General features: G+C 53.5%; 2 protein-coding genes across 7 annotated transcripts; one reads left to right on the forward strand and one right to left on the reverse strand.

The window, feature by feature from the left end:
* Positions 1 to 122: 122 nt before the first annotated feature.
* Positions 123 to 10,617, forward strand: CORO6 (coronin 6). Of its 4 annotated transcripts, none has more exons than XM_016138996.2 (11): positions 123 to 3,024; positions 4,167 to 4,427; positions 5,836 to 5,958; positions 6,410 to 6,539; positions 6,634 to 6,815; positions 8,000 to 8,119; positions 8,561 to 8,665; positions 8,756 to 8,901; positions 9,247 to 9,304; positions 9,406 to 9,636; positions 9,722 to 10,617. In XM_016138996.2, exons 2-11 carry the CDS (start codon positions 4,230 to 4,232, stop codon positions 9,845 to 9,847), a joined length of 1,419 nt encoding a protein of 472 aa, XP_015994482.1. In that variant the 5' UTR covers positions 123 to 3,024; positions 4,167 to 4,229; the 3' UTR covers positions 9,848 to 10,617. The 4 variants fall into 4 exon arrangements, with proteins under 4 accessions (XP_015994482.1, XP_015994484.1, XP_015994485.1 ...); XM_016138998.2 differs by having other exon boundaries at positions 9,725 to 9,847; XM_016138999.2 differs by lacking the exon at positions 8,000 to 8,119.
* Positions 10,618 to 10,837: 220 nt separating this feature from the next.
* Positions 10,838 to 27,972, reverse strand: ANKRD13B (ankyrin repeat domain 13B). Of its 3 annotated transcripts, none has more exons than XM_016138995.2 (15): positions 27,357 to 27,972; positions 17,608 to 17,743; positions 17,391 to 17,515; positions 17,259 to 17,304; positions 16,474 to 16,617; positions 16,195 to 16,384; positions 16,051 to 16,117; positions 14,942 to 15,023; positions 14,100 to 14,164; positions 13,741 to 13,871; positions 13,460 to 13,617; positions 13,178 to 13,330; positions 12,904 to 13,067; positions 12,750 to 12,826; positions 10,838 to 12,237 (listed from the first exon to the last, which is right to left on the reverse strand). In XM_016138995.2, exons 1-15 carry the CDS (start codon positions 27,468 to 27,470, stop codon positions 12,009 to 12,011), a joined length of 1,881 nt encoding a protein of 626 aa, XP_015994481.1. In that variant the 5' UTR covers positions 27,471 to 27,972; the 3' UTR covers positions 10,838 to 12,008. The 3 variants fall into 3 exon arrangements, with proteins under 3 accessions (XP_015994481.1, XP_036078524.1, XP_036078523.1); XM_036222631.1 differs by having other exon boundaries at positions 12,040 to 12,237; positions 12,918 to 13,067; positions 27,357 to 27,495; XM_036222630.1 differs by lacking the exon at positions 10,838 to 12,237 and having other exon boundaries at positions 12,256 to 12,826; positions 12,918 to 13,067; positions 27,357 to 27,495.
* Between the last annotated feature and the right edge of the window lie 23 nt (positions 27,973 to 27,995).

Here is a 27,995-nt window from a genome sequence, read left to right on the forward strand (position 1 = left end):
GGGTGCTGGAAAAGGTAGAGGGACTAGAAGAGAACACTGACGATAAAGCAATTCTCATTCATTTCCATCAAGCATACCCTTAAGAGATAGCTGAGCTCTGGGGGGGGGGGGGGGGGAGTGTAACTTTCTAACTCCCAAAAAATAAAGATGGGAAATAAGTTCACTGAAGATTATATCAGATGTTGTGGCTCCAGTCAAGTGACCAAGCTGGGAACTTGCCTGGTCAAAGAGGCTCTTGCCAAAGCCATCACCTGAATGTTAAGAGAATAAATAAGCATAGGGGCCAAAATTCCTCTGCCATCTGTGGTGCAGAGTGCTCTGGAACAGCTGCAGTGACCTGTCCCGGCAGGTACTGGATATCTTGGGTGAGAGACCTCACAAGCTCAGTACAAGACACAGCTCAAAGATTTCTAGAAATAGTGCACAACTTTCCAAAAAAGTAAAAGCTTTAACTCTCCTACCTTTAGAAGAGAAGAAGCATTTGATGTCAGTGTTGGAGGAAGGGAAATAGGGCCAAAGGGCAGTTCTCTGAAACAGTCTGGAAGTGGAAGGAAAGGTTCCCCCACTTCTCCCACCCCTGCACAGACTCATCAGGAGATATTTAGTGGTACCATTCACCACATATAAGGCAACACTATTATGTAGGAAAAGCTCATTTTCCAGTTACCAAATTTCTGACAAAATAATTTTCTGGTTGCCAGAGAAAACACTGCCTCGAACTAAAGTTGTTAGCCTGCTTCATTCTGAATCATCCATATCAAATGAGAGGGGCACGCTTCTGGTCTCTGGCTGCATGATGGTCTCAGAGTGCATGATGGTGAAGGGGAAGATCATTTCACAAAATATTCTAGGGGTGCCCAGAGTCCCTGACCAATCTAAAGTTTAGTCTTGGCTTTCTAGCCAAAGAAAATGGACCAAATCATGTCTAAGTTGCCAGGTCACCTCTTCCAAAAAAATGGCTTTATGAAAGATGAAATCCATGCCTGTCTTCTACTTAATGCAGTTGAGAGCCCAATTAAAAGTTCAAATGGATATCAGGAAGTGAAAGCACCAAGCCCAAGCGACTTCTTCCTCTGGTTCTTCGTGCCTTGGCTCTGCCCACCCACAGTTCTGCCAGACCTTAGCAGCCAGAAGAAGGCTAGAGGGCTGGGCTGAGCCATGCCAAGTCCAAGCAATACCTTTGAATTCCAGCTCCTGTACCTGGAGAGCACCTGCCCTTTCCCATATGATGGAACTGAAGGCAAGATGGATTGAAAGATACCTGCTTCCTAATCCCCCAGGCTCTTCCCTTTAAAATGGTGTGCCTAGCTCTATTTAAAGAGGAGTGGAAGAGAAAGAAAAGATGCCGGTAGGAGGCAGCATGTCAAATTCCTTCTCTGCCAACAAGTGGCGCAGAGTTGGAAAGAACCTGACCCGGCCCTCTTCTTTTGACAGCTCAGAGGGCTGCATAAACAGGGTGATTGAGCCAGGGCTGGAACCCTGTTTTCTCATTAGCCCAGGTTTCCTTTCTTCTGTGCCACAAAGTGAAAGAAACTCTCAGTATCAGCCACTTGTGGGATAAAATGTCACTGTCCTTCAAGAAGAGGCAGAAATGCATGGTGCTGAAAAACAGAACCAGACACCAGACCACTTGGGTAAGAACTTCAGCTGCACCAACTACCAGTTGAGTGATGGGTAAACTACTCAAGCTCTTGTGCTTCAGTTACCTCATCCGTAAAATAGGGATACTAATAATACCCATCTCAGAATGCAATTAATATGTGTAAAGCCCTTAGGACAGTGCCTGGCATGTAAGTATGAGCTATTGTTCCTAAGGAGCAACTGAATCACTCATTCTTTTCCTCCTAATCATGAGCCTGAATCTTTAGGTAGAAGATCTACCCTTATGGCCCCCCATGCCATAAATTATTTCTGGAGCACCTGTAACGGCTTCTCATTCTGTTCCCCTACAAGCCATTGCATACCGGGACTCTTTCTGAGAAAGCTTTGTGGGTGGGTGCTTTCCAGATTCTCATCACCTTTCCTCCCCTTTACCCTAATGCTGATCCCTGCCCTCCAGAAGGCTGTGTTCCATTGATTCCCAGCTATGCCTTGGAGAGCGAGAAGTAATAACTGGCCCCATGCTGCCCTCCAAGGCCTTATGATCCAAAGGAAGAGATCCAGGCAGGGATTGGTGCAGAGTAGACTGCAACTACAGGGACGAGTTGTTCTTCGTTGGCTGTATTTTGATCAGGTGTCTTTTCATCTCAACTTTGGTCAAGACTCAGAGCGGTGGTTCCTGAGGTGGGTGGGAAGAGGCGGGGTCTTCCCTGGAACAGAATCGGGCACCAATTCAAACAGGGCGCAGAATACCTTAGGGGTCAGGCTGGACGTCTAAAATTTGATTGGCCAAAGACCTACACCAGAGGGTCAAGGTGGGTTCACTTTTCTCCCCCAGCGCATCTTCCGTGACCTCTCCCCAAGGGGGTCTGGACATGCCTTTCCAGCCCTGGCCCAGCCTGCTGGGTTGAGCTAAATTGGGAGCGCGATTACAGCAGGAATGTGGCGCGAAAGCACCTGATCTTGCGCTGCCGCCGGCTCTAAGAGGAGCACGCCCCCTCATCAGCCCCCCTCTCTTAGCGCCCAGCTCTGGGTTTGGGAACCTGGACCTCCCCAGCCCACCCGCGTGGCATCAAGAAAGAAGCGCGCGCACACGCACTTACTTTTGACGCTTTTCTGCCGCGCGAATCCAGCAGCGCTCAACTTTCCCGCCGCTGGAGGGAGCGGAGCTGCTCTGGCTCCGCCCCCTGCCTGGGCCCCGCCTCCGCAGGTTGATGGCAGCAGCAGCTGGGACTGCAGCGGCGCCGGGCCCCGAGAGCCCGGAGTAGCGGCCGGAGCTCGCAGCCGAACACCCGCGCCCCAGACGCCGCAGACACCCGGAGAGGCGGTTCCGGCGTCCTGACGCCCCTTTCAGCCCCAGCGAGCCCCCAGCCCCCTCCGCAGAGGAGTCGCAGCGTGAGCGCCTCTCGGCCAGCTCAGGACCAGGTACCCCCCACCACGCCGCCACCGCAGACAGCGGAGCAGGCGAGGTATCGCCGGAGGGGGCACAGGTCTGCGCCCCCTCCCCCGCGTCCACCAAATTCGGTCCCGGGCGGGGCAGACTTGGTGTCTATATTTGGATGGACATCGGCCCTCGCAGACACCTCGTCTCACAGGAACGCAGTGCCGGGGCAGGAGGCCTCAGGAGGGTGTGGGAAGGCCCGGCCTCAAGCCTGGGGCTGCAGAAGCGGCCTGAAGGGCACAGGGATGCCCGGGCCTGGGGAGGGGCAGGAGTTAGTGTCTAGGCTTTGGAAGAGCTCGGAGTGCCCCTGGGGAAGAGGTAGGGCAGGCCCTGGCTGGAGAAAAGGCACCTCACTCTCCCCACTCCAGCAAATCTGTCCCTGGCCCCAGAGGTGAAGAACCCCACCCCCAGGAGTGTCAGTAGGAGACAGGTCCCATAGGAGTAGCGAGACCTAAAGTATGGTGGTCAAAAGTCAGAAGAAGACCATGGTTAAGGCCTTTTGGAGAAGTTAGTGCAGAAGGGAGTGGAAGGAGGAGAGATCCACCTTACCCTATATCCCGTCAATAACATGGAAGGAAATCGATGAAAACAGCCGGAAGGACTCAGGTTAGCTGACAGAAGGAATTTCTCCTTGGCAAATTTTTAGAAAAAGGCAAAAACCCATCTACCTGAATTTTGCCAGAAATGCAGAGTTTAGGATCTTGGAGGGCTGCTGTCCTAGCCCCATAGCTGGTCTTGGGCCAAGACCACAGGGCCCAGGCCTCTGATATCTGGGAGATAAACTACTTCTGTGAAAAAAATGCTCATCCAAGGCTGGCTGTGGGAGAGCAGCCTGGCACTGAGGCTCCTCCCCAAACCACTTCAACCTCCAGGAAGCTTTTGGGTCCAGTCGGGCTCCATTGCACTCCCTCCCCCCGCACCAGTCTGTGTCTCTAAGGGGAAGTCAGGCCCCAAACTCTAACCCCTTGCATTAAGTAGCACTTTATAGGTGGCAACTTTCCCGTACCTTAATCATTTTGAAGAAAAGTCCCTGCTTCTAGGACCAGACTCTTTATTATACCCAATTCCTGGCCAGATACCCTTCTCACTTGCTATTCCGCCCACATACTCTTCCTCCCTCCCACAGCTCACAGGACTAAGGACCAAAGGCATTGCTGGGCACTGAGATCCTCCATCTCTGCCCCCAGCCATGAGCCGGCGTGTGGTTCGGCAGAGCAAGTTCCGCCATGTCTTTGGGCAGGCAGCAAAGGCTGATCAGGCCTACGAGGATATCCGTGTGTCCAAGGTCACATGGGACAGCTCCTTCTGTGCCGTCAACCCCAAATTCCTGGCCATTATTGTGGAGGCTGGAGGCGGAGGTGCTTTCATCGTCCTGCCTCTGGCCAAGGTGAGGGATGAGGGGAAGGAAGCAGGTGGGAGGACACTGGCTGTGGCTGGCCCCTGGAGACTCCTGACAGCAGCCTCCCCTAGTTCCCTTACTCAATCAGGAGGGCAATTTGTGTGGGTTGGCTGTTCCCCAAGCCCTCAAGGACATGTTGGGAGGCTCCCTCACCCTTCCCAGAGCAGCAGCAGCACAGTGGCCTGCACCCACTCACAGCCCAGCACCCTTTCCCAGCAGGGACCAGGAGGAGGTGCTGGAGATAGTTGAGAAGCAGTGGAGCCAGGGCCTGGCCAGATTCTCTTTCTATCTCTCCTAATGCCACACCCCTTCATGTTTTGGGTATGGGGATCTTTCTCTCCAGCCCATGGTGTCTGTTTAATTAAATCATACCCCAGAGCAGCACACTGAGGACAGGGTCAGGCTCTACCCAGAGTCTCTGGTCACCTCCCCACTCTGGTTCTTGCAGTGAGGTAGAATAAGAGCTAAGGACAGAGGGATACAACACATAAGGCCGGAGCCCTCCCTACCCCGGGGATGGGAGCCAGGCCATGACAACCACCTTTGCTGAGTAATCTCAAGCCCCTCAGCCATCTCCACCCCCAGGATGGCCATCCCAAGGCATGACCTTGACCTGGATTCTGCACCTACACCTTATTAGGGGAGGCCCCACAGGTGTCAGGGTCAGAAAGCGGCCTGACAATAGCCAGTGACTCACTCCAGGACAATGCAGACACCATCCAAGGACACTATCCTCAGGGCTCAAATTTCAGCTGAAGCTGCCTCCTCTCCCAGTACAACTGTCATTCTAATGCCACACAGCCACCCCTCTCCCCTACTGCCTGTTCTGGGCCAATGCCAGCCCCTGCAAAGGCCTCAGAGCCCCCCACAAACAGCCCATAAAGACCAAAATAGATGGGCCCCAGCTCAGGTTGGGGGATAGCAAGTACCAAGAGTGCCTGCTGCTCGTGGTTGCAAGGTAAAGCCAGTGAGATCAAGGGTAGCTAGGAAAGGGCTGTCAGGCACTGCACTATATGTATTATCTCACCTTGACCTCTTCCTCCAAGGGCTTCCCATAGACATCCCATCTGGGGAAACAGGCTCAAGAACAGCCTCCTCCAAGTAGTTGTTTTGAAAAAGCACTAAACTGAAAGTTCAAGTCTTGACTCTACCAGTATCTTGTGTGTCCTTGGTTAAGTCATATGACCTCTCTGTATCTGATTCCCCTATATTAAATGACTTCAACTGTCCACCTTCAAGGAAGTACAGGAAGTAGGCTGGATGGGGTTGGAGGTTCAGAGAGGGATCCACAAAGAGATAATAGATGATAGAGAATTGAGATGTAAACGGGTCCCCTGCCCACCCCCAAAAAACACACAGGAAAGTCGTTCCACATCTTCTTCTCCGACTCCTCCAGACAGGGCGAGTGGATAAGAACTACCCGCTGGTCACTGGGCACACTGCCCCTGTGCTGGACATCGACTGGTGCCCACACAATGACAATGTCATCGCCAGTGCCTCAGATGACACCACCATCATGGTAGGAGCCAGTTGGACGCTGCTGGGCACTGGGCAGTGGGCAGGGAGGGCTGCCTTACCTGTGCTGGGAAGGTAGTAAGGGAGGTGCTGGGTCCCAGAGCCCTGCCATGCCCAGCTCCCAGGCTATTTTTAGCTACCTGCCCAACCCCTCCCAGGATGCACTGCTTAGGACTAATTATAGCCATGGCCAACTTGGGGCCCGAAGAGCAGGGCGGCAGTGCTCTGAAGTCTCCCTGCTGTGGTAAATAGAGAGGTCTCTGAAGAGCTGGCAGTGCTCCCTCCTGGCTCCCAGCTTCTTCTGCCCTAGGTAGGCACCATCACATCTTGTTCTGCATCTGATCCCATTCAAGAAAGCCAGTAGGGTTGGGGTGGGGCAGGGGGAATTAAGGGAGGAACACAGGGACAAAGTGACTTTTCATCCCACCCACCCTCTGCCTTTTCCTCCTACCCAGGTGTGGCAAATTCCAGACTATACCCCTATGCGCAACATTACAGAACCCATCATCACACTTGAAGGCCACTCCAAGCGTGTGGGCATCCTCTCCTGGCACCCCACTGCCCGGAATGTTCTGCTCAGTGCAGGTCTGGAGGCCTAGGGAGGGGTCTTTACTATAGATCTGGGGGCAGGGGTGGCACAGGCAGGGCCCAGGTGATAGGGCTTGTCCATTCTGAGCAGGTGGTGACAACATGATCATCATTTGGAACGTGGGCACTGGAGAGGTGCTCCTGAGTCTGGAGGACATGCACCCGGACATCATCCACAGTGTGTGCTGGAACAGCAATGGTAGCCTCCTAGCCACCACCTGCAAGGACAAGACCCTGCGCATTATCGACCCCCGCAAGGGCCAGGTGGTGGCGGTGAGTGCCTGGCCGGGCCATTCCCCAAGGACCAGTGGGCCCGACCCTCTGAGCCCCTGGTCCCAGCTCTTACCTCCCCCGCCCCAACCCTAGAGACCAGTGCTCCCACTCCCAGACCCCAGCCCATCATGTCTGCAAACAGCTCCCTGCCTCAAGTAAGCCCCCAGCCTGCAGTTATCTGCCCCACTCTTCCCTCCATTCCCCATTCCTCTCTTAGGAGTTCAGAGGAGGGCTCCTCGATTTGTGATTGAGAAGGGGAGAAGCTGCAAACTATCCTCCCACCAGAACCTGCATGAAACCTGGGCTCCTCACCTATCAGCTGACACTCAAAGACATCCTCTGGGGTCTGGGGCCTGACATTGGCTGGCAGACAGACCCCTTCCTACTGTAGTTGACCCGCTGAATGGGAGAGAGGGGGGCAACCTTGGCGTTGCTGGTCCCAGCAGAGTGCCCTGGGAGGGAGGTAGCACCTGCCTTACCTGTCTAACGCGGGGCGCACGCGGCACGTGCAAAATCTGCACCGAGTGCGCTTGGCCGGCGGCGGCGGGCTGGCGGGCGCTCTAACCCACTAACCCCGCGAGCAGGAGCGAGCCCGGCCTCACGAGGGCGCCCGCCCGCTGCGGGCCGTCTTCACCGCAGACGGGAAGCTACTCAGCACCGGCTTCAGCAGGATGAGTGAGCGGCAACTCGCGCTCTGGGACCCGGTAGGCCAGGCCGCGCCGGGCGCCCGCACGCGCTCCTTCGCTGGGTCAGCCTGGAACACCCTCTCAGGCCGTAGCCAGTACTCAAGAAGGCTGAAGTGGAGCGGGGAGCTCTCATCTGGGAACGGCCTCGCTGAGTCCCCGGGGAGCCACCAAACATCTCCTACTCTAGGGATGAGCCTCTGAAAGCGCTTAAGGGCTGGGCATCTGCTGGGAGGCGAGCCTTCCTTCCACTTTCTCCGAGCCTAGACTATCTCCAGGCCCAGGGCCAGTCAGGGTCCCTAGGAAGCTGAGTACTTAGGCCCACTTTGTCTCGTCCCCCACCCCGACTCCGCCTCACCACCTCCCACCCCTGTCTTACCTCTTCCCTCCCGCCCCCATCCTCTACACCCAAGTCTGCAAGCTGGTGGCTTGGCCCTCCAGGCTCCCCAAGGCAGGAAGCTGGTTGACGCCTTTCCCTGTCTCCCCCCACCTCACCCCCAGGAGAGGTTTGCAGCCCATGAGGGGATGAGGCCCATGCGGGCCGTCTTCACGCGTCAGGGTCATATCTTCACCACGGGCTTCACCCGCATGAGCCAGCGAGAGCTGGGCCTGTGGGACCCGGTAACGCAGCTGGAAGCTTGGGGTTTGTGCCCCAGGGACTGGCATCACGGGAGAGGGACCAGGTGCCCCCTACCCACAGGGCATGCCCACCTGGACAGGGCTGGGAGCAGCTGCCATCTTTGCAGCGCCTACTGTCCACACCCCACTGCCCAGTTTTGCTGCATCGCCTGAAGGAGCCCTCGCTGGCGCCCCCACCTGGTGATGCCGAGTCCCTGGGGATGGTTTGCAGTGACTGCATGCAGCGGCGGAGGGGCGTATGTACAGGAGCGAGGACTGGGGGTAATGTGTCCATGGGCGGGGCTTGCCGCTAAGTTCACCAGAGCTGCGGTAGAAACGCATGGGAGTTTGGGGCGGGCAAGAAGCGTAAGGAGCTTCAAGGGTTCAGAAGCGGCACCGAAGGCACGACAGGGCTGGTCACGCCTCCCTCCTGTGCTCGGGCAGAACAACTTTGAGGAGCCAGTGGCGCTGCAGGAGATGGACACAAGCAATGGGGTCCTACTGCCCTTCTACGATCCCGACTCCAGCATCATCTACTTGTGCGGCAAGGTGCTTGTGGCTCGGAGGGGAGAAAAGGGGGCTGGAAGGAGATGTGGAGGGCTCCTTCCAGTTGCATTAATGAACTAACTGGTTTTGCAGGGCGACAGCAGCATTCGGTACTTTGAGATTACCGACGAACCACCTTTCGTGCACTACCTGAACACGTTTAGCAGCAAGGAGCCGCAGAGGGGCATGGGTTTCATGCCCAAGCGGGGACTGGATGTCAGCAAGTGTGAGATCGCCCGGTCAGCAGCCTTTGCCCTTCCAGCTTGCCTGTCTCTGTCCCCACTTCCCATCGGAGAAGACACAGGGGCTTCTCCAATGATGTAACCTTTGGAAAAGAGTGGGTTAGGGGGGAGCCAAACAGGCTCGTTTCCAGTGCCCGCCCTAGCGCTAACTAGTTTGACGTTCTCTGAACTTCAGTTTCCTCCTCTGTAAAATGATAAACACCCCATCAGAGGTGTTTTACCAGCTAGCGCCAACAATGTGTTTAAAGTATAATGCATAGTAGGCGCTCAGCAAGTGTTAGCCTCTAAGCCCTTGGTCCCAGGCAAGAGACTGCAGGGATGCTGAACACCACTCCCTTATAGGTTCTACAAGTTGCACGAAAGAAAGTGTGAACCCATCATCATGACTGTGCCCCGCAAGGTGAGGGCCTGGGAGAGGGGCTGGACGGGCTCTGAGGCTGAAGGGAGCAGAGCAGGTCCAGGACGATTAACAATTGTTCTGTCCCCCCCCCAACCCCTCAGTCAGATTTGTTCCAGGACGACCTATACCCAGATACTCCTGGCCCCGAGCCAGCCCTAGAAGCAGACGAATGGCTAGCGGGCCAGGACGCAGAACCCGTGCTCATCTCGCTGAGGGATGGTTACGTGCCCCCCAAGCACCGCGAGCTCCGGGTCACCAAGCGCAATATCCTGGACGCACGCCCACCCACCGGCCCCCGCCGCAGCCAGTCGGCCAGTGACGCCCCCTTGTCGGTAAGATCCAACCCAGCTCCACCCAGGCCCAGTCTACACGTTCCCCTTCCTCCCAACATGGCTTCTTCTGTCCTCCACATCCCAGCAGCAGCACACCCTTGAGACACTGCTGGAGGAAATCAAGGCGCTTCGCGAGCAGGTGCAGGCCCAAGAGCAGCGCATCACGGCCCTGGAGAACATGCTGTGCGAGCTGGTAGATGGCACAGACTAATGTAAAGGCTCAGAGCCTGGAAGGCCCACCCCGCCTTTTGGTCTGGAACGGACCCAGTCACTCTGGGCTGGGGCCAAGAGTGGGACTGGGAAGGGAACTCCGTCCCTCACAGGAGGCCTAGGACAAATGGAGCCTCGCATCTGTCTGGCGCCGGCAGGTCTGCGTGCCTCGTCCACAACTCAGCAAGAGCTGGCCTTGGGTGGCCCAGGGTGATGGGGCCTCAGCAATGGTGCTGCTTGGTGAGGCGGTGTCCCCTTCGTCCCCTACCCAGGGCAGGGGAAGTGCTTAGTATTAGCTCAATGCTTGGAGATATTGGGGAACTTGGGATTGACCTCAAAGGGGTAGCAGCGATCCTACAGGTGTCCTGAAAATTACTGAGGAAAATTGCAAGGCTTCTCCCCTCTAATCGGCTCACTTGACTCCACTACCCCGAGTGTGGTAAGCTGGTAGGGTGTCACCCCAGTTCTACAGACATACACAACCTGTTGGCTGTAGAGCTGGACCCACTGGTTACACCCAGCAGAGGGCTCTCTCTTCCTTCTTCCCACTCACAGGGGAGGGTGGCTTCCTCGCTGCCCACTTTGCCCACCTGAGAGCAAATGGGAGAACTGGCCTGAGGAAGCAGGTACACACATACACACACACACACACACACTCACTCTCTCTCTCTCTCTCTCTCTCTCTCTCTCTCTCTCTCTCTCTCACTGCCCCCAGCCCTCTGTTGTGGCCTTGACTCTAAGAGGAAATTAAATCTTTTACTAAGTGCTCAATATGTATCTCCTGTATGGGAGGGAGTGAGGGGAGGCAAAACTCTCCAGCTTCTGCAAATGCTACCCTCAAGCTCCGAGACCCCCTGACAGATGCAACCCTGGCTGGGCTCAAAACCCACCAAGCATCCTCTTACCTCAGTCTTCCCCACACTGAGGTTCAGAAGGACCCTCCAGACCTCAGGCGGGCATTCTTCCCGAGTAAAGGCAGGTAGGAAAAGGCTTGGGTTTGAAGCCTCTTTAATTTGTGCCTCAGAATCAGTCTGGTGCCCCTGGCATCAGGGAGGGGGTGAGAGGAACAGTTTCTCTTTGTTCTTCCATCCCTTTTGTGTCCCCTCTGAACCTTCCTGGCTGAGCCAGGAAAGCCAGTATGAGAGAACCCAGACAAAGGTTTGCAGTGGGCCCCTGCCCCTGACAGGGTCTGTGCTTCTCTGGGTGGGTCGGGTGGGGCAGGGGAGAGCCGGGGGTTAGCACCATTGGATGAAGGGTTTTAGTCAGCCCCTGGTGGGCGCAGTGGGACACACAACCACAGAGGGCTAGCAGCAGCTGGTGGGAAGGGGTGGTGGTGGTACCAGGGCCCTGGGCGACCCCTCTCTGTCCAGTCTAGTATAGGGTCTAGTGTTTTCCCCCAGCCCAATATGCCCCCCCATTTGCCAAGACAGCATGAGGGAGTCAAGCCTTGCCCAGGTGGGTGTGTGTGTGGGGGGGGCGCACCTTGGGCACCCTCCCTGATCACAGAAATATGTCTTGAGGAAGGGGATTCCAACCTTTGGCCGCCAAAATTGAAGCTGGGACCACCCTGAGACCTGGGAGGGGTGTGGGGGGCTGGGGGAGCCAGGCACCCCGCTAAGTGCACTTGACGCTGAAATGCTGGGGTGGGGGAGGGGCTGGGCCCTTGCCGTGCTGGTTTGTGTCTGGAACAAAGCAGCAACACAGCACGGGGGGAGCTCAGCTGTCCCCCGCCTCCTCCACCCCCAGGGACGAAGAGCGGAGATGCAAAGGCTTCAAGGGCAGTGTCCCGGAGTGGGGTCTGTGAGCGGAAAGTAGGGCTGGCGCCAGAGGAGCAAGGATGGGGACACTGCTCCTCTAAGGACCCCTCTCCGGCTCAGGACTGCCTGGCTCTGCCCTTGGACAGGCCTGAGCCCAGGGGAGAGGGGTGGGGTCAGGACACAGCAAAGCAAGGAGACCCGGCCATGCCAGCTGCCTCCAGGACCCTGGCCCAGAATGGTACTCTGTGGCCATGCCAAACCCCTCCCGGTCCTGTGCTTAGGGCTTCACTACGCCCCTGTGGCGGTGGCTCCGGCCTCTAGCCACATCTGGGCAGGCATACGGGGCCAGAGAGTGTCTCGCTCCTGGCAGGTCACACGTGGTGTGGCCGAGGGCTTGCAGTGGCGCTACTGCTCTGTTAGTGAGAGCTGTAGGATGCGCTCCAGCTCCTCCTCCTCCTGGCGCACGCGCCTCCGCCGCTCCTCCTGCTCCTGCGCCGATAGCTCCATGGCCAGCCGCAGCTGCTCGTCGTAGGTCCGGAACACCCGGCCGCTGGGGCCCGGGCCGGGGCTAGGCCGAGGGCTGGGAACCGCGGCACGAGGCGCAGGCTGGCGTTGCGGCGTGGGTGGGGTACTCCTGGGGGTGGAGAAGACACGTCCAGGGCTCTGGGCGCACCTGCCAGGTGAGCACAGCCAGGAGAGCACAGCCAGGAGCCAGCATGGAGGCCCCCCAGGATACCTCCAGTGGAAGTGAGGAGTGCCACTTTATCTCCTCGGATCCTATCCAATTGTGGCAGATCCTAACCCCTACAAGCTCATCTTCCCAGTGGAGGGGTGCCCAGGGCATGTGGGCATATTCTAGAACCCTGGCCCCTACATTCTCTTTGGTGAGGGTCTAGCTGCCACAAGGCCTGGTTCCTCCTCCTGGGCCTTTTTTAGAGTACTGTTCATCTACCCCAGTATCAGGAAAGGGTGGTGATACAAGTCATCTTGATACCCGTAGGGTCCCAAGCGAGGGTATCACGGTTTCTCTGGACCAAGAGGGACTCCTCAGCTGGCAGTGTCCTCATCTACTATGACAGGGTACTGGGGTACTCTGTACATGCGGGGTGGAGGGACAGGTGTCTCCAAATCCTGGCAGGTACTGACCTGGCTTGTCGGTGCCCCTCGTAGGACATGGGGTAAGTGCCGGGCTTGCTGTTGGTTAGTGCCTCCCAGATGGTGACCTGGAGGGAGGGGGCGTGGGCCAGTTGGCTATGGTGGTGCAGCCGACTGGTTGCCTGGCATAGCCGCGGGGACACACCTGGTCATACTCACTGCCCGCCTCAAGCAGGCTCTGCTGGATGGCGAACTGCAGCAGGTCGTCATCATCGTCGCGGGTCGCCGACTCCCGCTGGCCTCCCAGCACGCTGTAGCCACGAGGGGCCTCAAACAAGGCTGGGGAGATCTCGCAACCGCGGCACGAGGCTGAAGGCAGGCTGGAGTCAGACTGGCTCCCCAGGAAGGGGCAGTGAGCACCGGCGGGTGGGGATGGAGAGAGTAAATGGAAGGAGGGCTCAGAGGAGGACAGAGCTCACTTGTGGAACTGGAGCTGCTGACACTAGAGGAGTCGCTGCCCGGGGAAGGGGTCTCGCTGCCGGGGCTGCCTCGCACCAGTGGCACCGGCTCGTCGCAGCCGTTGAGGTTCCCGAAGGTGATACGGGCGTTGAGGATGTGGAAGATCGGGATTTCTGAAGATTAAGAAACCATCAGGCACCACCACCCGCCCCCTCACACCTTAGCACCCCCCCAACTCTTTGCCTCATCTAAGCCCCATACCCCTAACAGCTGCTGAGAGGAAATGGGGGTGGAGGTCTCACCAATCTTGACAGGGAAGCCAGGAGGCAGGCGCAGGGTAATGAAATCCCGGAGCTTGGCAAAAAGTGCATTGCTGACAGCCATGAGGTCAATGATGGGGGCCACCTGCTCACACAGGGACAGGGGATGCTCCTCACACAGCCACAGCTTGGCCTTGAACCTGCTCCCCCCGGATCCCAAGGGGTGAGGGACATTGTAGAAGCCATGGCCTCCCAGCATCTTCTGGAGCCCCTGCCCAGCTCTGCCCTGCCCATCCCTCCCCAGCACCAGCAGGGGGCCTCACTTCTGTGTCTTGGTGGTCAGTTCCATGGGGCGGCCCATGTCACGGTTGCCAAGCTCAAAGTTGGGATTGAAGTACTCTTCTGCAGTGATGGCAGTGGGGTTGGCTTGGCTCAGAGTCTGAGTAATCAGGGTCTGTACCATACCAGGAGAGACCCATGAACCCTTCTCTGTCCCTTGTTCCAGGCCAGACATTTTATTACAAGCCCTGAAGCTGTCCCCGCTACCAATGTGGAGCTGACATGGCCTTGGGCATTGTGGAAAAGAGGTCCACACAGGCCATGCTAAGCAGGATGCCTCCCAGGCCTCCTCCTGAGCCACATTCACACCCTTCCACCCAGGATACCCATAGCACACACTCACCCCATTTTGAGGGCCCCCATGCTGCTCAGCAATTCCCAGGAAGGACTGCAGAGGTGTCTTACAGCCTACAAGAAATGTGGCATCTCAGAGGACACAGAAGCCCTCAGAAGTGACCGCACCCAAGACCTAGGGAGGAAGCTGGTTCCTGAGGGAAGAGGAGATTGCTTATCCACACCACACATCCAGGCACCTTCAGCTGAAAGTGACTGAGGAGTCCAAAGGGCAGGGCCAGGACCACTATAGGCACATCTGAAATAAAAGTAGGCCTAGGGCTCCGGGTAAACTTCCAAAAGTGTCAGTCTCCAGGTTGGTGACACTGGACAAAAAAATACCTGCCTTTAGTGAGCAGTTTTGGGGTATGCATGGGAATGTGTATGTTTTGCTTCAGGCACTTCTATATTAATGACTTCATTTGTTCTCCTCTGAGGTAGGAACTGTCTCTCCACTTAGACAGACTAACTGATGCCAAGAGAGTCAGGTGCGGTATCAACAGATACAGGACTGTCAGGGCCCCCTGACTTTCTCCGCCAAGAGTATACGTCCCACTAGACTAGAATGGCCAATAAATAGCATGCATGACATTTCTCTCCCTTCCCAAATCCAATGCAAACATTGTATAATGTAAATCAATTCTGTCCCATTGAGCCCAAATGCTTTAGAATCATCTTAGCAGCGCTCTAAGCAGCCACTACCAATCATTAAGATTTGGCACTTGAATTGAAACCTATTTGCCTGAAACAACTACCCTGGCTTTTGCTAGGATGTCAGAGGGAATACTGATGTAGGTGCTCAAGTGGAAGCTGGTTCCTCCCACCTCCCGTGATATGCCTCTACCTCATTACCTTTGACCTTGCCCTTGTGCTGTTCTGAAAGATGCTCTGTCCGTGTCCGGGTAATGAGTTCCACGTTGGATGCCCCATATACCTGGGGAAAGATGAGGAAAGAGCTTAAAGACAACTCCGAAACCCCCAACAGCATTCTGAACACTTTCTGCAAGGAAAGGTGGTTGGGTGGGGAGCGAGAGCTGTTTGCTCCAATCTCCAGGCCTTTGGGTAAGCACTCTCCTATCTCAGGGCTTTTTTTTTCATTCATTCAACAAATACTTTGTGAGGAACCTTTATGTGCCAGGCCCTGAGGCAGGCATCAGGAATATGGTGCTGAACAAATACAGTTAGACACAATCCCTGCCCAACCGAGGCTCACAATCTAGTTGAAGAGACAAGAAAATGGACAGTTATAACACAGTGTGCTACGTGCTCTGGTGTGGGGAGCACAGAGCCGTGGAAACAAAAAGCAAATACTTTGACCCAGCCTACAGAACCAAGGAAGGCTTCCAGAAAGAAACAATACAGAACCCTGCAGTATCTGTTAGTACCTTCATTAGCGGCAGCACCATGTGGTCCCACATGAGTGATGTGGGAGTCCCAGAGTAACTGACAGTATAGGCCTGGCTTTGGAGTCAGGCAGCTAGGGTCTGAACCTTAGCCGACATGGTTGTGTGACCCTGTACATGTTATTTAACTACAACAAGCTTCCATTTCCTCATCATAAAATGGGCTGATATCCTACTTCATAGAGGTGTTGTGAAGATTAAATGGGATACCGTTGCAAAGAGCTCAATGAACATCTGTAAAATGGGAATAATAATAGCCCTACCCAAAAGGGTTGTTGCTAGGATTAAATGAGCATGCATGCGTATGTGTGTGTGACATACATACATACATACATATGTACATATAAAATGTCAGAACAGTGCCTTGAACATGAATATAGTAAGAGCTCAATATATTCTGGCCTTCCTCATCAGTTGCCTCTTAGTCTAGAGCCCTTCCCTCCATGCCGCATAGCCTCTGTACCTCCAAGGCTGAGACAGGGTGGTCAGAAATCCCCTGCCCCACTCACTGTAGGCAAGATTGTGGTGGGGTCTGGCACCCAGGAGCTGGGGCCTCACCTTGGCTTCGTACCCATTCACCATCTCAGTCTTCTCACTGCGCCAGCCTAGGATGCCAGTCTTGTTCCTGGGGAAGCAGAGTAGTCCAGGTGAGGGGGCACCTCACCAGGCTGGCTCCAAGCTATCAAGGTCATGCTCACTCACCTCTCAAAGGAGATGTTCTTGGTGTCAAGCTGTGTGGTGACGACGGGTGCGGTGAGCCGGCTCAGCACCTGCTCCTCGGTTGGCTGGGAAGCAGCCAGCAGGAGCTCGCGGTCCTGCCCGGCCAGCGCCAGAGTCTCCGTGTACACCACCCGGCGGTCATGGTCAATCTCCATGACCACGGCACTTGTATCTGCCAGCCACGGAATAGCACAGGGGGGTCAGGGGTGACATGGAGCTGTCTCCAGCCTCCCGCCCTGCCCCACTTCCCGCCTGCCTGACCTTGGCCCCTGAAGACGAAGCTACGGTTCCCTCGCTGCCACGTCATGTGGTCAAAGCCCAGGAGTGTGGTGTCTACCCGAAGGTTCTGCCCACTCTTCCACACTTTGTAGGTGTCACTAGGGCAGATCTTGGATACTAGGGGCACTAGGTAGAAGCAAAGGTCAGAGGTGGCTTCAATTTGCCTGGACCACCCAATATGGGCTACCTCAGGGCATGGGGGTCAGGGGTGTGTCCGGGAAAGGGTAAGGGAACTGGTGTGAGAGAAGCCCCTCCCCCAGTGACTCCCACACAAACATAGACTACAGTAACTCAGATATGAGCAATCTGGGGTCAGGGACAGGTGTGTCTCAGCTATCACCAAGTCCCTAGTATCTACCATTTGTTAATTTGTTCATTCAATCTTTCATCCAACAAATATTAATGAATATTCCAACAAATATTTATTAAACACGTACCATGTACCAGGCACTATTCTAGTCACTGGTGATTGCAACAGTGAACGAGACAGGACCCTTGCCTTCTTGAAGCATTGTGACAGGTAACAAACAAATGAGCAAATCATTACAAAGTAAAGGAAATAACAATAATGGAATTGAGACAGTGTCTGAGATAGTGTCTGAGACAGTGTAGAAAGGCCTAGCTGTGGAGCAGGCACTGAGCGGAGAACTAAAAGAAGAGGAGCCACAGAAAGAGCTATGAGCAGAGTGCTCCAGGCAAGGGAGCAGCAAGTACAAAAGCCCAGAGGTGGGAGAGTGCCCAGAGAGGCCCCCATCAGCCCCTCTTACCCCAGCTAGTGAATTCCCATTTCATCTCCACGTAGAAGTCCTGGGCCTGGAGGACAATAAGGAGAGTGGCTAAGTCTTTGCCACAGACACGGTTCAGGGCTAAGATGGGGAGACTGAGAGGCTGGTCCTCACCTTGCGCAGCTTCTCCAGGAGCATGGGGATGCCTGCCAAACGCTTCACCACCCTCTGGTAGTCCCGGTACCGCAGCACCAGCTGCACTAGCTCCAGGTCTCGGGTACTCACAGCCTCTTGAAGCACTGGCCGAGGGGGAGGAAATGTCACAAGGCAGGTGAGGATCTGATGCCGGGGAAACTCTGGCAGTAGGGCTGGAGTAAGCAGGGGTGCCTACCTGTCCAGCCACTGCGATTCTCCCTGCCCACATCTGCACCATGCGCCAGGAGTACACGGGCACACTCAAGGTGCCCCAGCGTAGTGGCCAGGTGTAGAGGAGTCCGCCCACGAGGATCCAGCTGCTCGATGTCCACCTGGAGAAAGAGGTGAAGAAATAGCCTCGGTCACTTCTGAGGCAGCCCATCTGAGCTCAACAGCCTCCAAGCAGGCAGCAACCAACTGGCTACCCTGCTTTGCCCATCTCACAAGGCGATGGAAAAAATGGACACAATGAGCTGCGGTCAGGTGAGTGAAGAGGGGCCTGCAGGACAAATCAGGAAGTAATTCTGAGAAAGGGAGGGCATTCCTCCTTTCCTGTGCACCTAGGTCCCCTCACTAGGTTCACTGCTCCAGTGTGCTGCCTGCGAAGAGTAAGCCTGGGGCTGCAGAATGATCTAGAAAGGCTTCCGGTCAAGGAGGGCACCTGAGACAGGATTTATCCTAGCGGCCCAAGATCACAACTTCAGGAAGGGTCAGCAATTTAGATCATTGACATTATCACTGAGTGAAGGTTAGCAGACAATTGCAGTAATACATCAATAGAAATGAAAGAATATGTTCCTCATACAACTTTGAACCCATGTCCTGTGCCTGTGGAACACTATGTATTAACATTTTTATAAATCCTATTACTGTTTTGCAAATAGCATGATTACACAGTATGAGTTTCTGTTGGGTGATAAAAGCATATGTTTGTTAAATATAAATATTTAAATATGTTTCTGGAATCTAAGACTTCTAGTTAAATACAGTGAACTGATCACATGCATGTAACTCCTCCTCTCCTTCCCAAAATTGATTAAATGCCAGTAAAAGGTTTCTACTCCAATCATGATGAGATAGCTAAATTACCCTTCAACTATAAATGGAGAAAACTACTGCTTCAAAATATATAAAATAATTGTTTTTGGATATTAAACAAGTAGTCCAGGGCTGTGACCCCTGAAATAAGAGAAACAAACAATATCCTAAGATTGCCTGGAATTCAAGACTGAAATTCAAAGGGAGAATCCCCAGCAGAACATAGTAGTCTCATTCAGGAGTTGAGGAAACAGAGACAAGAGTTCAGGGAGGCTAATGTAGCTAGAAGTTGCAGGGAAGAGTTCTAGAAAGGAATGAGCTATGCAACAAAAGAACTCCAGAAATCTTCATGGGGTCCCTTTGGGTCTTTGGTAAATACTAGACTTCATATGTGTAGAGTGAAACTCAACACGACCAGGCAGAAAAGGAGCAATAAGTTGCTAAATTCTTAGAGCTCACCCAGGGCAAGGTGACATTCAAGCTCCAACCTACTACAGTGAAGAGTACTTGATATTTACCCAGGGAGGGTATTCAATAGAGACCCAAGAAGGGTTATGCCTTAGTAGCAAGGCTAAACCATCTCTAGTGAAAAGGCTCACCTAGACCCAATCTAATAAAAATTTAAAATAAGCTCAAAAGGATTGAACTGATTTGCAAGTAACTTGGTCTGCCAGAATAAATCCTAACGCTCTTTAAAGAAAGACAGTAAAATTCAAATGCATAACATCACAACATTGACCATGTCCAACATCCAGTTAAAAATTACTAGACATGCAAAGAAAAAGAAAAATATGATCCATAATTTGGAGAAAAATCAAGTAATAGAAACAAATTCAAAAATAATAAAGATGATGAATGGCTTAATATGTTCAAGAGTTTAAAGAAAAACATGAACATAACATTTATGGGGAAAGAAATAGGAGATAGCAAGTATAATATCTGAAATGAAAAATCCGCTGAGTAAAATTAACAGATTAGACATTACAGAATTTTTAAAAATCAGTGAACTTGAAGACACAGCAATAGAACTATACAAACTGAAGCACAAAGGAGGAAAAAAAAAATATTGGAAAACATGCAAAGAGCCTCAGCAATCTGTGAAATGCTACAAGGTTCTAACGTAAGAGTAATTGGAGTTCCAGAGGATAGGTTAAAAAAAAAAATGGGGTAAATAAGGCAAATTTAAAGAAATAATAGCCAAAACTTTTCCAAATTTGATTTTTTAAAAACCTACTGTAGTGGGTTGAATGGTGGTACCCCCATCAAATATATGTCTGTGTCCTAACCCCCAGAGCCTATAAATGTGACCTTATTCAGAAAAAGGTCTTTAGAGATGTAATTAAGTTAAGGATCTCAAAATGAAATTAGCCTGGATTATCTAGGTGGCCCCTAAATCCAATACTTGTCTTTATAAGACACAGAAAGGTATGATACACAGAGAGGAGAAAGTCTGTGTGGCAATGGAGGCAGAGACTGAAGTTATACAACCACAAGCTAAGGTATGTTTGGAGCCACCAGAAGCTTGAAGAGGTGAAGAAGGATTCTCCCTTAGAGCCTTTGAAGGCAGTGGGGCTGACACCTTGAGTGTGGGCTTCCAACCTCCAAAATGATGAAAGGATAAATTTTTGTTGTTTTACCACACCCAGCCTATGGTAATTTGTTACAACAACTAATACAATGATATATCCACAGAAAGAAGAAACTCAATGAAGTCCAGGCAAGAGAAACATCAAGAAAACTACACCAAGGCCCATCAAAATCAAATGCTGAAAACTAGTGATTAAAAAAAAAAAATCTTAAAAGCTTTTTAAGAAATGAGACACGCTATATACAGAAGAACGAATATAGGATATACTACATACTTATCATCAGAAAACATGCAAGCTAGAAGACGATAGAATGACATCTTTAAAGTGCTGGGGGAAAAAATGTCAAACTAGAATTTTATATCCTGTGAAAAGTATCTTTCAAAAATAACGGAGACATAAAAGAGTTTTGTGAACAAACAAAAGCTAAGAGAATTTATCACCAGAAAATGTTCAGAAAATGTTAAAGAAAGTTATTCAGGTAGAAGAGAAATTATAACAGATGAAAACTTAGATCTATACAAAGAGTGCCCCAAACTAATAAATTTGTGAGTAAGTATGTCAATAAAATATTTAAAACTTACAAGAATAAAGAGATGTCAATAGATGAGAAATTTCAGCACATCTTTAGAACATAGAAAGTGGCTGGGGCGTCATTGACTTAGAGCAGCAGAGGGCATTCATAAGCACTCACAGACGGGAACCCCAGTGAATAGCAGTGAATAGCAGCAAGCCAGATCACCCCCTAGCACCCTTGAAAGGTACAGAACATGCAGGCAATGGAAACACCGGAGGTGAGAGTGAGACTCAAAGCTGAATACAGAGCACTGGTTCAAATTCAGAACCTCTGTCCCCACTACCCGATCTTGTAAAGCTGGGAGTGCCCCTCTTCCCCTCCATAGGATGCCACGGGTTTATTCTCTGTAGAAACTGAGCTTGAGATGCACTGGACTCAGGGACATTGGCCTGAGGATGAGATTATGGGGCTGAAAACAGGTAAGCAGTGAAAACCAAGTCTCTCCCCTGCCTTTGGTCCTGACCCATTGGCAGCCAGACTATACACCACTGCTCCATCCTACCCCTAGCAGGAGATTGGTGAATTCTTCCTTGGAGAAACTGGAGGCACCAAAGACCTCTGGTTACAGACATTGGAGAATCCTGCAGTAAGCAGGCCAGCTTGCCACCCAGTTATCTGACAGTAGCACCCATGCATCAGCGAGTACCACAGCCTCATTCTTAAATATGCCCCAACGGCCATGGGTAACTGGACATTTGAGGAAAGCCACCAACATGAAAGGAAACAAAACATGTACATGGATGCTAAATACCCAGAGGAAACACTGTCAATGTAGGAAACAGACGAAAATATTTTGGAAGAAAACAGTAATTTACATCCTCAGAAAAATATGAAAAGATAATTGTATTCATGCAACAGAGTAGGACATCCTGACCTCCCATAACTTCTCTTCTTTCCCTTGCTTCCTTCATTCCAGCTACTCCTGGACAGCTGCACTTGCCCCAGTTCTACCATCACACACATAAAAAACACCTCAATTCACTCCCTTTTCAGGTAAACAAAAAGAGAGAGAGAGAGAGAGAAAAACAACTTTGAAATTGTGTTTATCTCTTCCTTTTTTCTCACCTTCCATATCTAATCCATCAGCAAAACCTGACCTTATAGGCTCTACCTTCAAAACAGATCCAGAGTCTTCTCAGTTTCATCACCTCAGGCTTCCATCCTGTCGTAAGCACCTGATCTCTCACCTGGTGGTCTAGTTGCCTCCTCCCTGACCTCTTCACTCCTTGTCTGGTTCCTCAGGTCTATTCTCTACATGGCCCATCACAGCTACCGCGATCCTTTGAAATGGTCTTCAGGCTCCAACACCCTTTAGCTTAAGACCTTCCCACAGCTTCCCATACATGAGCCCTGGACATCTCCTTGAACTCATGTGCTCTCCCACCTCCCCTCCAAGGTCCGCCCCTGCACACCGGCCTTCCCTGTAGTCATCTTCTCCTGAATACCCTAGATAGCCGCAAAGCTTTCTCCCTCACTTCACTCAGGTCGCTGCTCAAATGTCTCAAATGTCACCTCCTTAGAAAGGCCTGCCTTGACAACCTACCTTAAATGACAAGTGCTATTTATTGATTGCTCCTTATCCTGCTTCAGTTCTCTTCCAACATTAAATTGCTTGTTTGTTTTTTCATTGTCTCCCTTACCTAGACTGTAAGTCCCACAAGGGGAGGGTCCCTCTCTATTTTGTTCAATGCTATACCCCTGTCCCTAGACAGTTCTTGGCATATAACTTGTGCTTAATAAATATGTGTTAAACAAATGTGTAGATGACTATATTTAAGGGGCAATGGGGAAAGGCAATAAAGTGTAAAACTGATAAGCCAAAAATAGTCGTAGAAGTATATTGTTTATAATTATGGAGGTAAATAACAGAACAGCCTAAAAAGTTCAAAGTGGTCACCTCTGGGGAATGAGATAGAGAGGTGGGGAGAGGTGGAGTGAGGACGGCTGCCTTTCATTATCAGCCTTCTAGCAAGAGTTAAATATTTTAAAACATGAGTATGAACTCCTTTATCAAAAAAATAATAACTTAAATTATTTATATAATTTTTATAATCCTGTGTTCACATTTCTTCATTTTTAAATATTCCAGGAGCTTCAAAGCAAACTGCGCCTGGCCCCTGTGGCTGAGAGATGTGAGCGGCCCTCCTGCTGCTCCTCCAGGCCAGCTCTCCACAGAGGGAGGCACTATTTCCTCTTTGCCTGTAATGGGTTGGGCTGGGCGCCTCGGTCCCAAGCTGGGTGGGGTCCTGAGCCAGGGGGTGGGAGTGGTGAAGGACCTACAGTTTCTGAGCTGGCTGGGCAGTTAGGAGGAGGCCTTCCCATGGGGTTGCAGCTGAGCTATCCATGCCTCCCACTGGCCCTGCCCCACGTGGTCTGCTGCTGCTGCTAATAAGGCCCCAGGGAGCTGGCAGGGCACCCTGCCCGGCCCCAGGGCTCCAGATGCTGCCTGCCTCCCACCCGCTCAGGTACCTCAGCTCCAGGCTCCAGAGAGAAACTGGCACTGCCTGTGGGGCAGAGGTGTGCCTCCCACCCCCACTCCTCAGAGGCTCTCCCCACTACCCTCCTCAGGGTCCCTAAGGCACCACTGTTTTCCAGGGCCAACATGCATCCTGCATAACCCAGCCAAGCCCCAAGGAAGCTCCCCTGACCTGTTGAAAGCAGGGCCTGCAATAGAAGTGGCACCGTGCCCTGGGCCCAGGTGGGAGAATTCATTAATTTCCTTAGCAAAGGCCTGCAGCTATTTAATTGCTGGAATTAAAAGGTTTCCCGTGAAACCTAACACCCAGCCCTTCCCATCAAGAGAACGGAAACTGCACCCCAGCAGGCCTCAGCTAGAGTCAAAAGCAGGGGTCTTTCCAGCTTAGGAGCCAGGGCTCCTTGGACAGACAGCTCCCCGCTTTCATTCAAGCACACACCTGTGCACACTCACACACACATGTGTACTATTACCATAAGAATATACACTCATGCTCCTGCCTCCACACTCATAGTGCATTTGCACTGGAAGTATGCAAGCACATTCGTGCCCAGCTGCCCTCTGGCTCTGCAGGTGTCTCTACTCATGTGTAACACACATTTATTGCCAGTATATTTGTACATATACACCCTTTGCACCCACATGCACTAGCAGGGTATTTTTCAAACAACTTGTTTAGCATTAGCAGAACCCCTTTGCTAGGTGCAATCTTACAAGGACACACCAAATTTATAGACTAAACATAGATGCTGGAGAAGAAGGGCGAGGGGCTCAGAGTGTGGGGTCTTGCCTGCTCAGCCTTTCTCTCCTTTTCCTGCCCCCTTCCTTATCCAGCCCCTAGGGAGGACAGACAGAGAGTTTGGTGTAGTATTGCTTCTAAGCTCTCCCACTTTACCATGACGTGTAGGGACAGTTATGCCTGAGTTGCTCAAGAGGGAGGGAGGCAGGATGCTTCCTCAAGCTAAACAGGTGGAGGTGGTACCTGTTAACTCTCCCTCTACCCTGCCCCCTCCATTCTGTCCCATACAACCCCTCCCCTCATCCTAGACACATTGATTTTTGGTTTCCGGGGTTTGTGGCTCTTTCCCCTAAGCTTCCCAACTCACCAGCTGTGGTGATGGCCCACAACCGGAACTGCCCACTTTAAGGGGAGGGGAGATCACAGATGCTCTTGGCTAGCACAGGTACCTTGGATGAGGCAGCCTCTGCCTAAGCATCCAGGGGCCCCACAATCCTATTTCTCCTGCCTCTAGGTCAGAAGGATGAACTAGGGAAAGAAGAAAGAAGGGCCATGGTGGAAGCAGCCCCAGGAAGAAAGAAAATGTTTCCTTGGGACCACATCTGACCCCCTCCTGCTCTTCTCGGCCCTCCCACAGAGAGCTATACAATCTAAACTCCACCTCCCATCCCCAGGGAATACCAGGCACTGGTGACTCCAGAACCAACCTCGGAGGCCTCGCCAGCCAAGGGGGAACTGGTGCACCCAGTGGCCTACAACCTTGGTCCCTTCCCAACCTGGCAGGGGATGTGAATGGCAGGAAGCAGGGTACCCAGCAATTATTATACTGCTGGGTGCTAGCTAGGGGTGGTCATGGACCCTTCCCTTCACTAAAACAAAAACCAAAAACAAAAATGCCCACTGAGCACCTCCCATCTCCCTGCTACTCCCTGCTTCCAGCCCCCAAATGAGCTGGAGGAAGGGTGTGGCTAAGCAAAGCTCATGAACCTGCTCTGAAGCCTCATGCCATGCCCTTCCTCAGGGAGCCAGCATTGCCACGCATGTCCAGAGGCGGGCCTCTGTAGGGCTTTCTTGGTAAAGAATAGGCAGCTACACCAAGTGAAGATAGGGAAACCCAGCTGCTTGCTGTGTGCTAGAGGAAAACCTGGCTGTTTTCTGTGACAGTTGGCGCCAGGAGAACCAGAAGTTGGGGACACCCAGCTGGGATGGCAGGGGTCTGTGGAGGTTTCATTATGTTAAGTGGCTTCCTGCAGGCCCATCCCCCGCAGGAAATGGCTGGATTGGGCACCCTCAGCTCTCCCTGGGAACCTGATGCCCTGGGGGCTGAGCAAAGCACACTTGGATCCAAGTATCATTCTGGGTCAGTCCCGGAGCTAAGATACAGCCAGGAACCTCTCCCACCCAGACCGATTGGCACTCCCCTTCTTAGCATCTCCAGAGTGAAGGAGATGACTGGTCTGATTCCTTTGTGATTGAACAACGGTTAACCTCAACCAGTGCCCTATATTCCCCTCGGCCTGGATAAGGGCAGGTGGTATCCATTTCAAGTAGACACGAACTCACCAGGGTGGAGGGGGTGGGGAGTGAGGGTGGGGATGGAATGAATCTGATGCCTGGTTTCTGTAACAGCCCAAAGAGAAAAGAAGAGGAACACACGCAGCAACCCTACACAACCCCTACCTTCAGTGAGTCAGTGCTCCCCACCTCGACCTCACCCCAGCAAGATGGCTGCTGACCTGAGGACTATCAATCAGAGGTTTGGGTGAAAGACTTTTCTTCTAGGGCATTTTGCTTCTCTCCAATCTGCAAGAAAAAGACCACCCACCCTCCAACAAAGGAGTGCAGACTGAGGCATTCTGGAGATTTGGCCACTAGCCCTCTGCCCAACAATCATTCAACTCATCATCCCTCAACCATCCCATCAGGAAGTTCCTTTCAGATCAGACTTAAGTCCCTCTAGCTGTAACCTCTATCAGAGGCTTGTCTTCTTTTGCCCTCAGGGGAGGAAAGTAGAGAATAGCCAGAAGAGACAGGGCTGTCTGTGTCTCAGAACCCTGCACATCAGACTTGCTTCCCTGATCACAACGCATCACCAGAACGGAGTCTTTGTTTCCCAGGAACTACTACTTTGACCTCACTTCCCTCACCAGGCCTCTGTGGCTGCAAACTACTTCCCTGATGACGGACAAACAGAGACATGAGCTAAGGGGCAACATGGAACATCCCTGTGTAAGCAGAGGTACGATGGAAGTGGACATCTCAATCAACATAAAGGTTTGGACCTAAAGGTCACTCCAACATTTCCTGGGACTGTTATGTAGAGCTGAATGCTATGCTGGCCTGAGGGGTCAGTGGTGGACTTCAGGGACACATTCTGACCCTCACCTCACTTGCTGTCTGGTGATATCCTGCTCTCTGCCTCACTCTTCCCTTGGGAAGCAGATGGTTGCTCAGACTGGAATTCCTGTGACTCGGGAAGTGGCCCTCAAAAGGTATATTCCCCAAAGGGACAACTCCTGAACAAAGTGCTCCCAGCCCATGGCCCCCAGGTCTCAGACCCAGGCCAAGTCTGCAGGCCTCAAGGTGAGACAACTCAGAGCAGGCTGAGCCCATCTCTATGTCCTGCCTTTCCACCTTGGAGAGAGTCATCGATGCCAGGAGTGCCTACTTGTGGCCTGGGGGCCAAGGACAGAGTTGGGAAGTACTTGTGACCTGTGCCAGCCTTGATCCTGAAGAATGGTCAGAAGACCCCACCTCGCCCCATCTTCCTGGAGGCCACTGTCCAGCCAAAGCTGGCTGACTCTGGCCGAACCAGAGTCCACTGTGTGTCAAGAACTTCAAACCTTTCCTGTGGCCAGTGACCCCCAGCTTCCTCAGAGCCTAGAAGCCAGGACCCAGCACCAGAGGGCAGGAGAGCGCCTTTCAGCACCTGGACAAGGCCCCCAAGGCTTCCCCAGGAGGATCTCTCTCCACTCCCCATTCCGGAGCCCGCTCTGGGGTCTGAGGGATCCAGGGGCTCTGCCCAGTCTGAGTAAACAGACTAAGCACTTATGGTGAGAGCAGAGGGCACTGGGTGGGGCTAGGATGCCTGGGAGTGTTACACAGCCTATTCTCTGATCCTTGACTTGTGAACCACCCCCCGCAACCCCCCACGCAGGCCTTTCCCACCTCCACACACTCACGCGGGAGGTGTCGCTGCTCGGCTGAGTGGGGCCGATTCTCCCACTACATGGAACACAGACCTAGCTGGCAGCCCCTCCCCCGCAGCCCTCACTGCCCCAGGGGAGGAGAAGAACAGTGTTCCCTACCTCAATATTAGAGGGTCCAGGACACATGTGGGTAGCCCGTCCCGGCCGGAGGGGAGCGGGCGGGGGCCGTCCCCATCACCCTCTCCTGGTCCACAAGCACAAAAGCCACGGTTCGAACAAAGAAGCGCCGCAAACTAGCCGGGGAGGCGGGACAGCCCGCGCCGCGCCCTCTCCCCATGCCCCGCGGTGGGGTCCCCGCGGCGCCCCGACGGCGCTCTTACCTGGCCGGCGCAGACCTCCTTCTCCAGCTCGCGGTGGCGGTTGTGCCACACGAGGAAGTGCAGTGGATACTTGCCCTCGGGCCCCTTCCTGGCGGAGGCGTTGGCGGGTATCATCGCCCGCTCCTCATGCCGGGGCCGCGGCGCCCGGCCCGGGAGGAGGCACGGCGCCGGATCCGGGGCTGGGGGCCGTGGGGCAGGGGGGCGGGCGCTGCCTGCTCGCAGGGCTGCGGCGCGGGCATGTGCGAGCGGCGCCGGCGGGCGGGGGCGGCGTGCCAGGCGCGGGGCGGGCGGCGCGGGACGCGGGCGTCCTCGCGAGGCGGCGGCGACGGCGGGAGGCGCGGAGAGGCCCCCACCCGCCCGGGGAGAGAGCGGGCACTCAGCGGCGCGGCGCGGCCTCGCGACTTGCCTTCCACACCCCCGCACACAAAGACAGCGCTCCGCGGAGAGAGCAGGCGCCCGCAGCGGGTGCGGGGGCGCACCGGGCTCTGGCCTCGGGGACGCCGCCGCCGCCACCGCAGGGACGCGCGCCCGCAGACCCCTGCTCCGTGAAGCCGCATAGCCCGGCCCTCAACCCCAGCGGCGGGCGAGGAATGCGGAGATGCGGGAGAGAGAGGAGGGGGACCTGGGTGCCCGGGACTG

Source organism: Rousettus aegyptiacus, unplaced genomic scaffold, assembly GCF_014176215.1.
Source record: "Rousettus aegyptiacus isolate mRouAeg1 unplaced genomic scaffold, mRouAeg1.p scaffold_m13_p_6, whole genome shotgun sequence".
Taxonomy (NCBI): domain Eukaryota; kingdom Metazoa; phylum Chordata; class Mammalia; order Chiroptera; family Pteropodidae; genus Rousettus; species Rousettus aegyptiacus.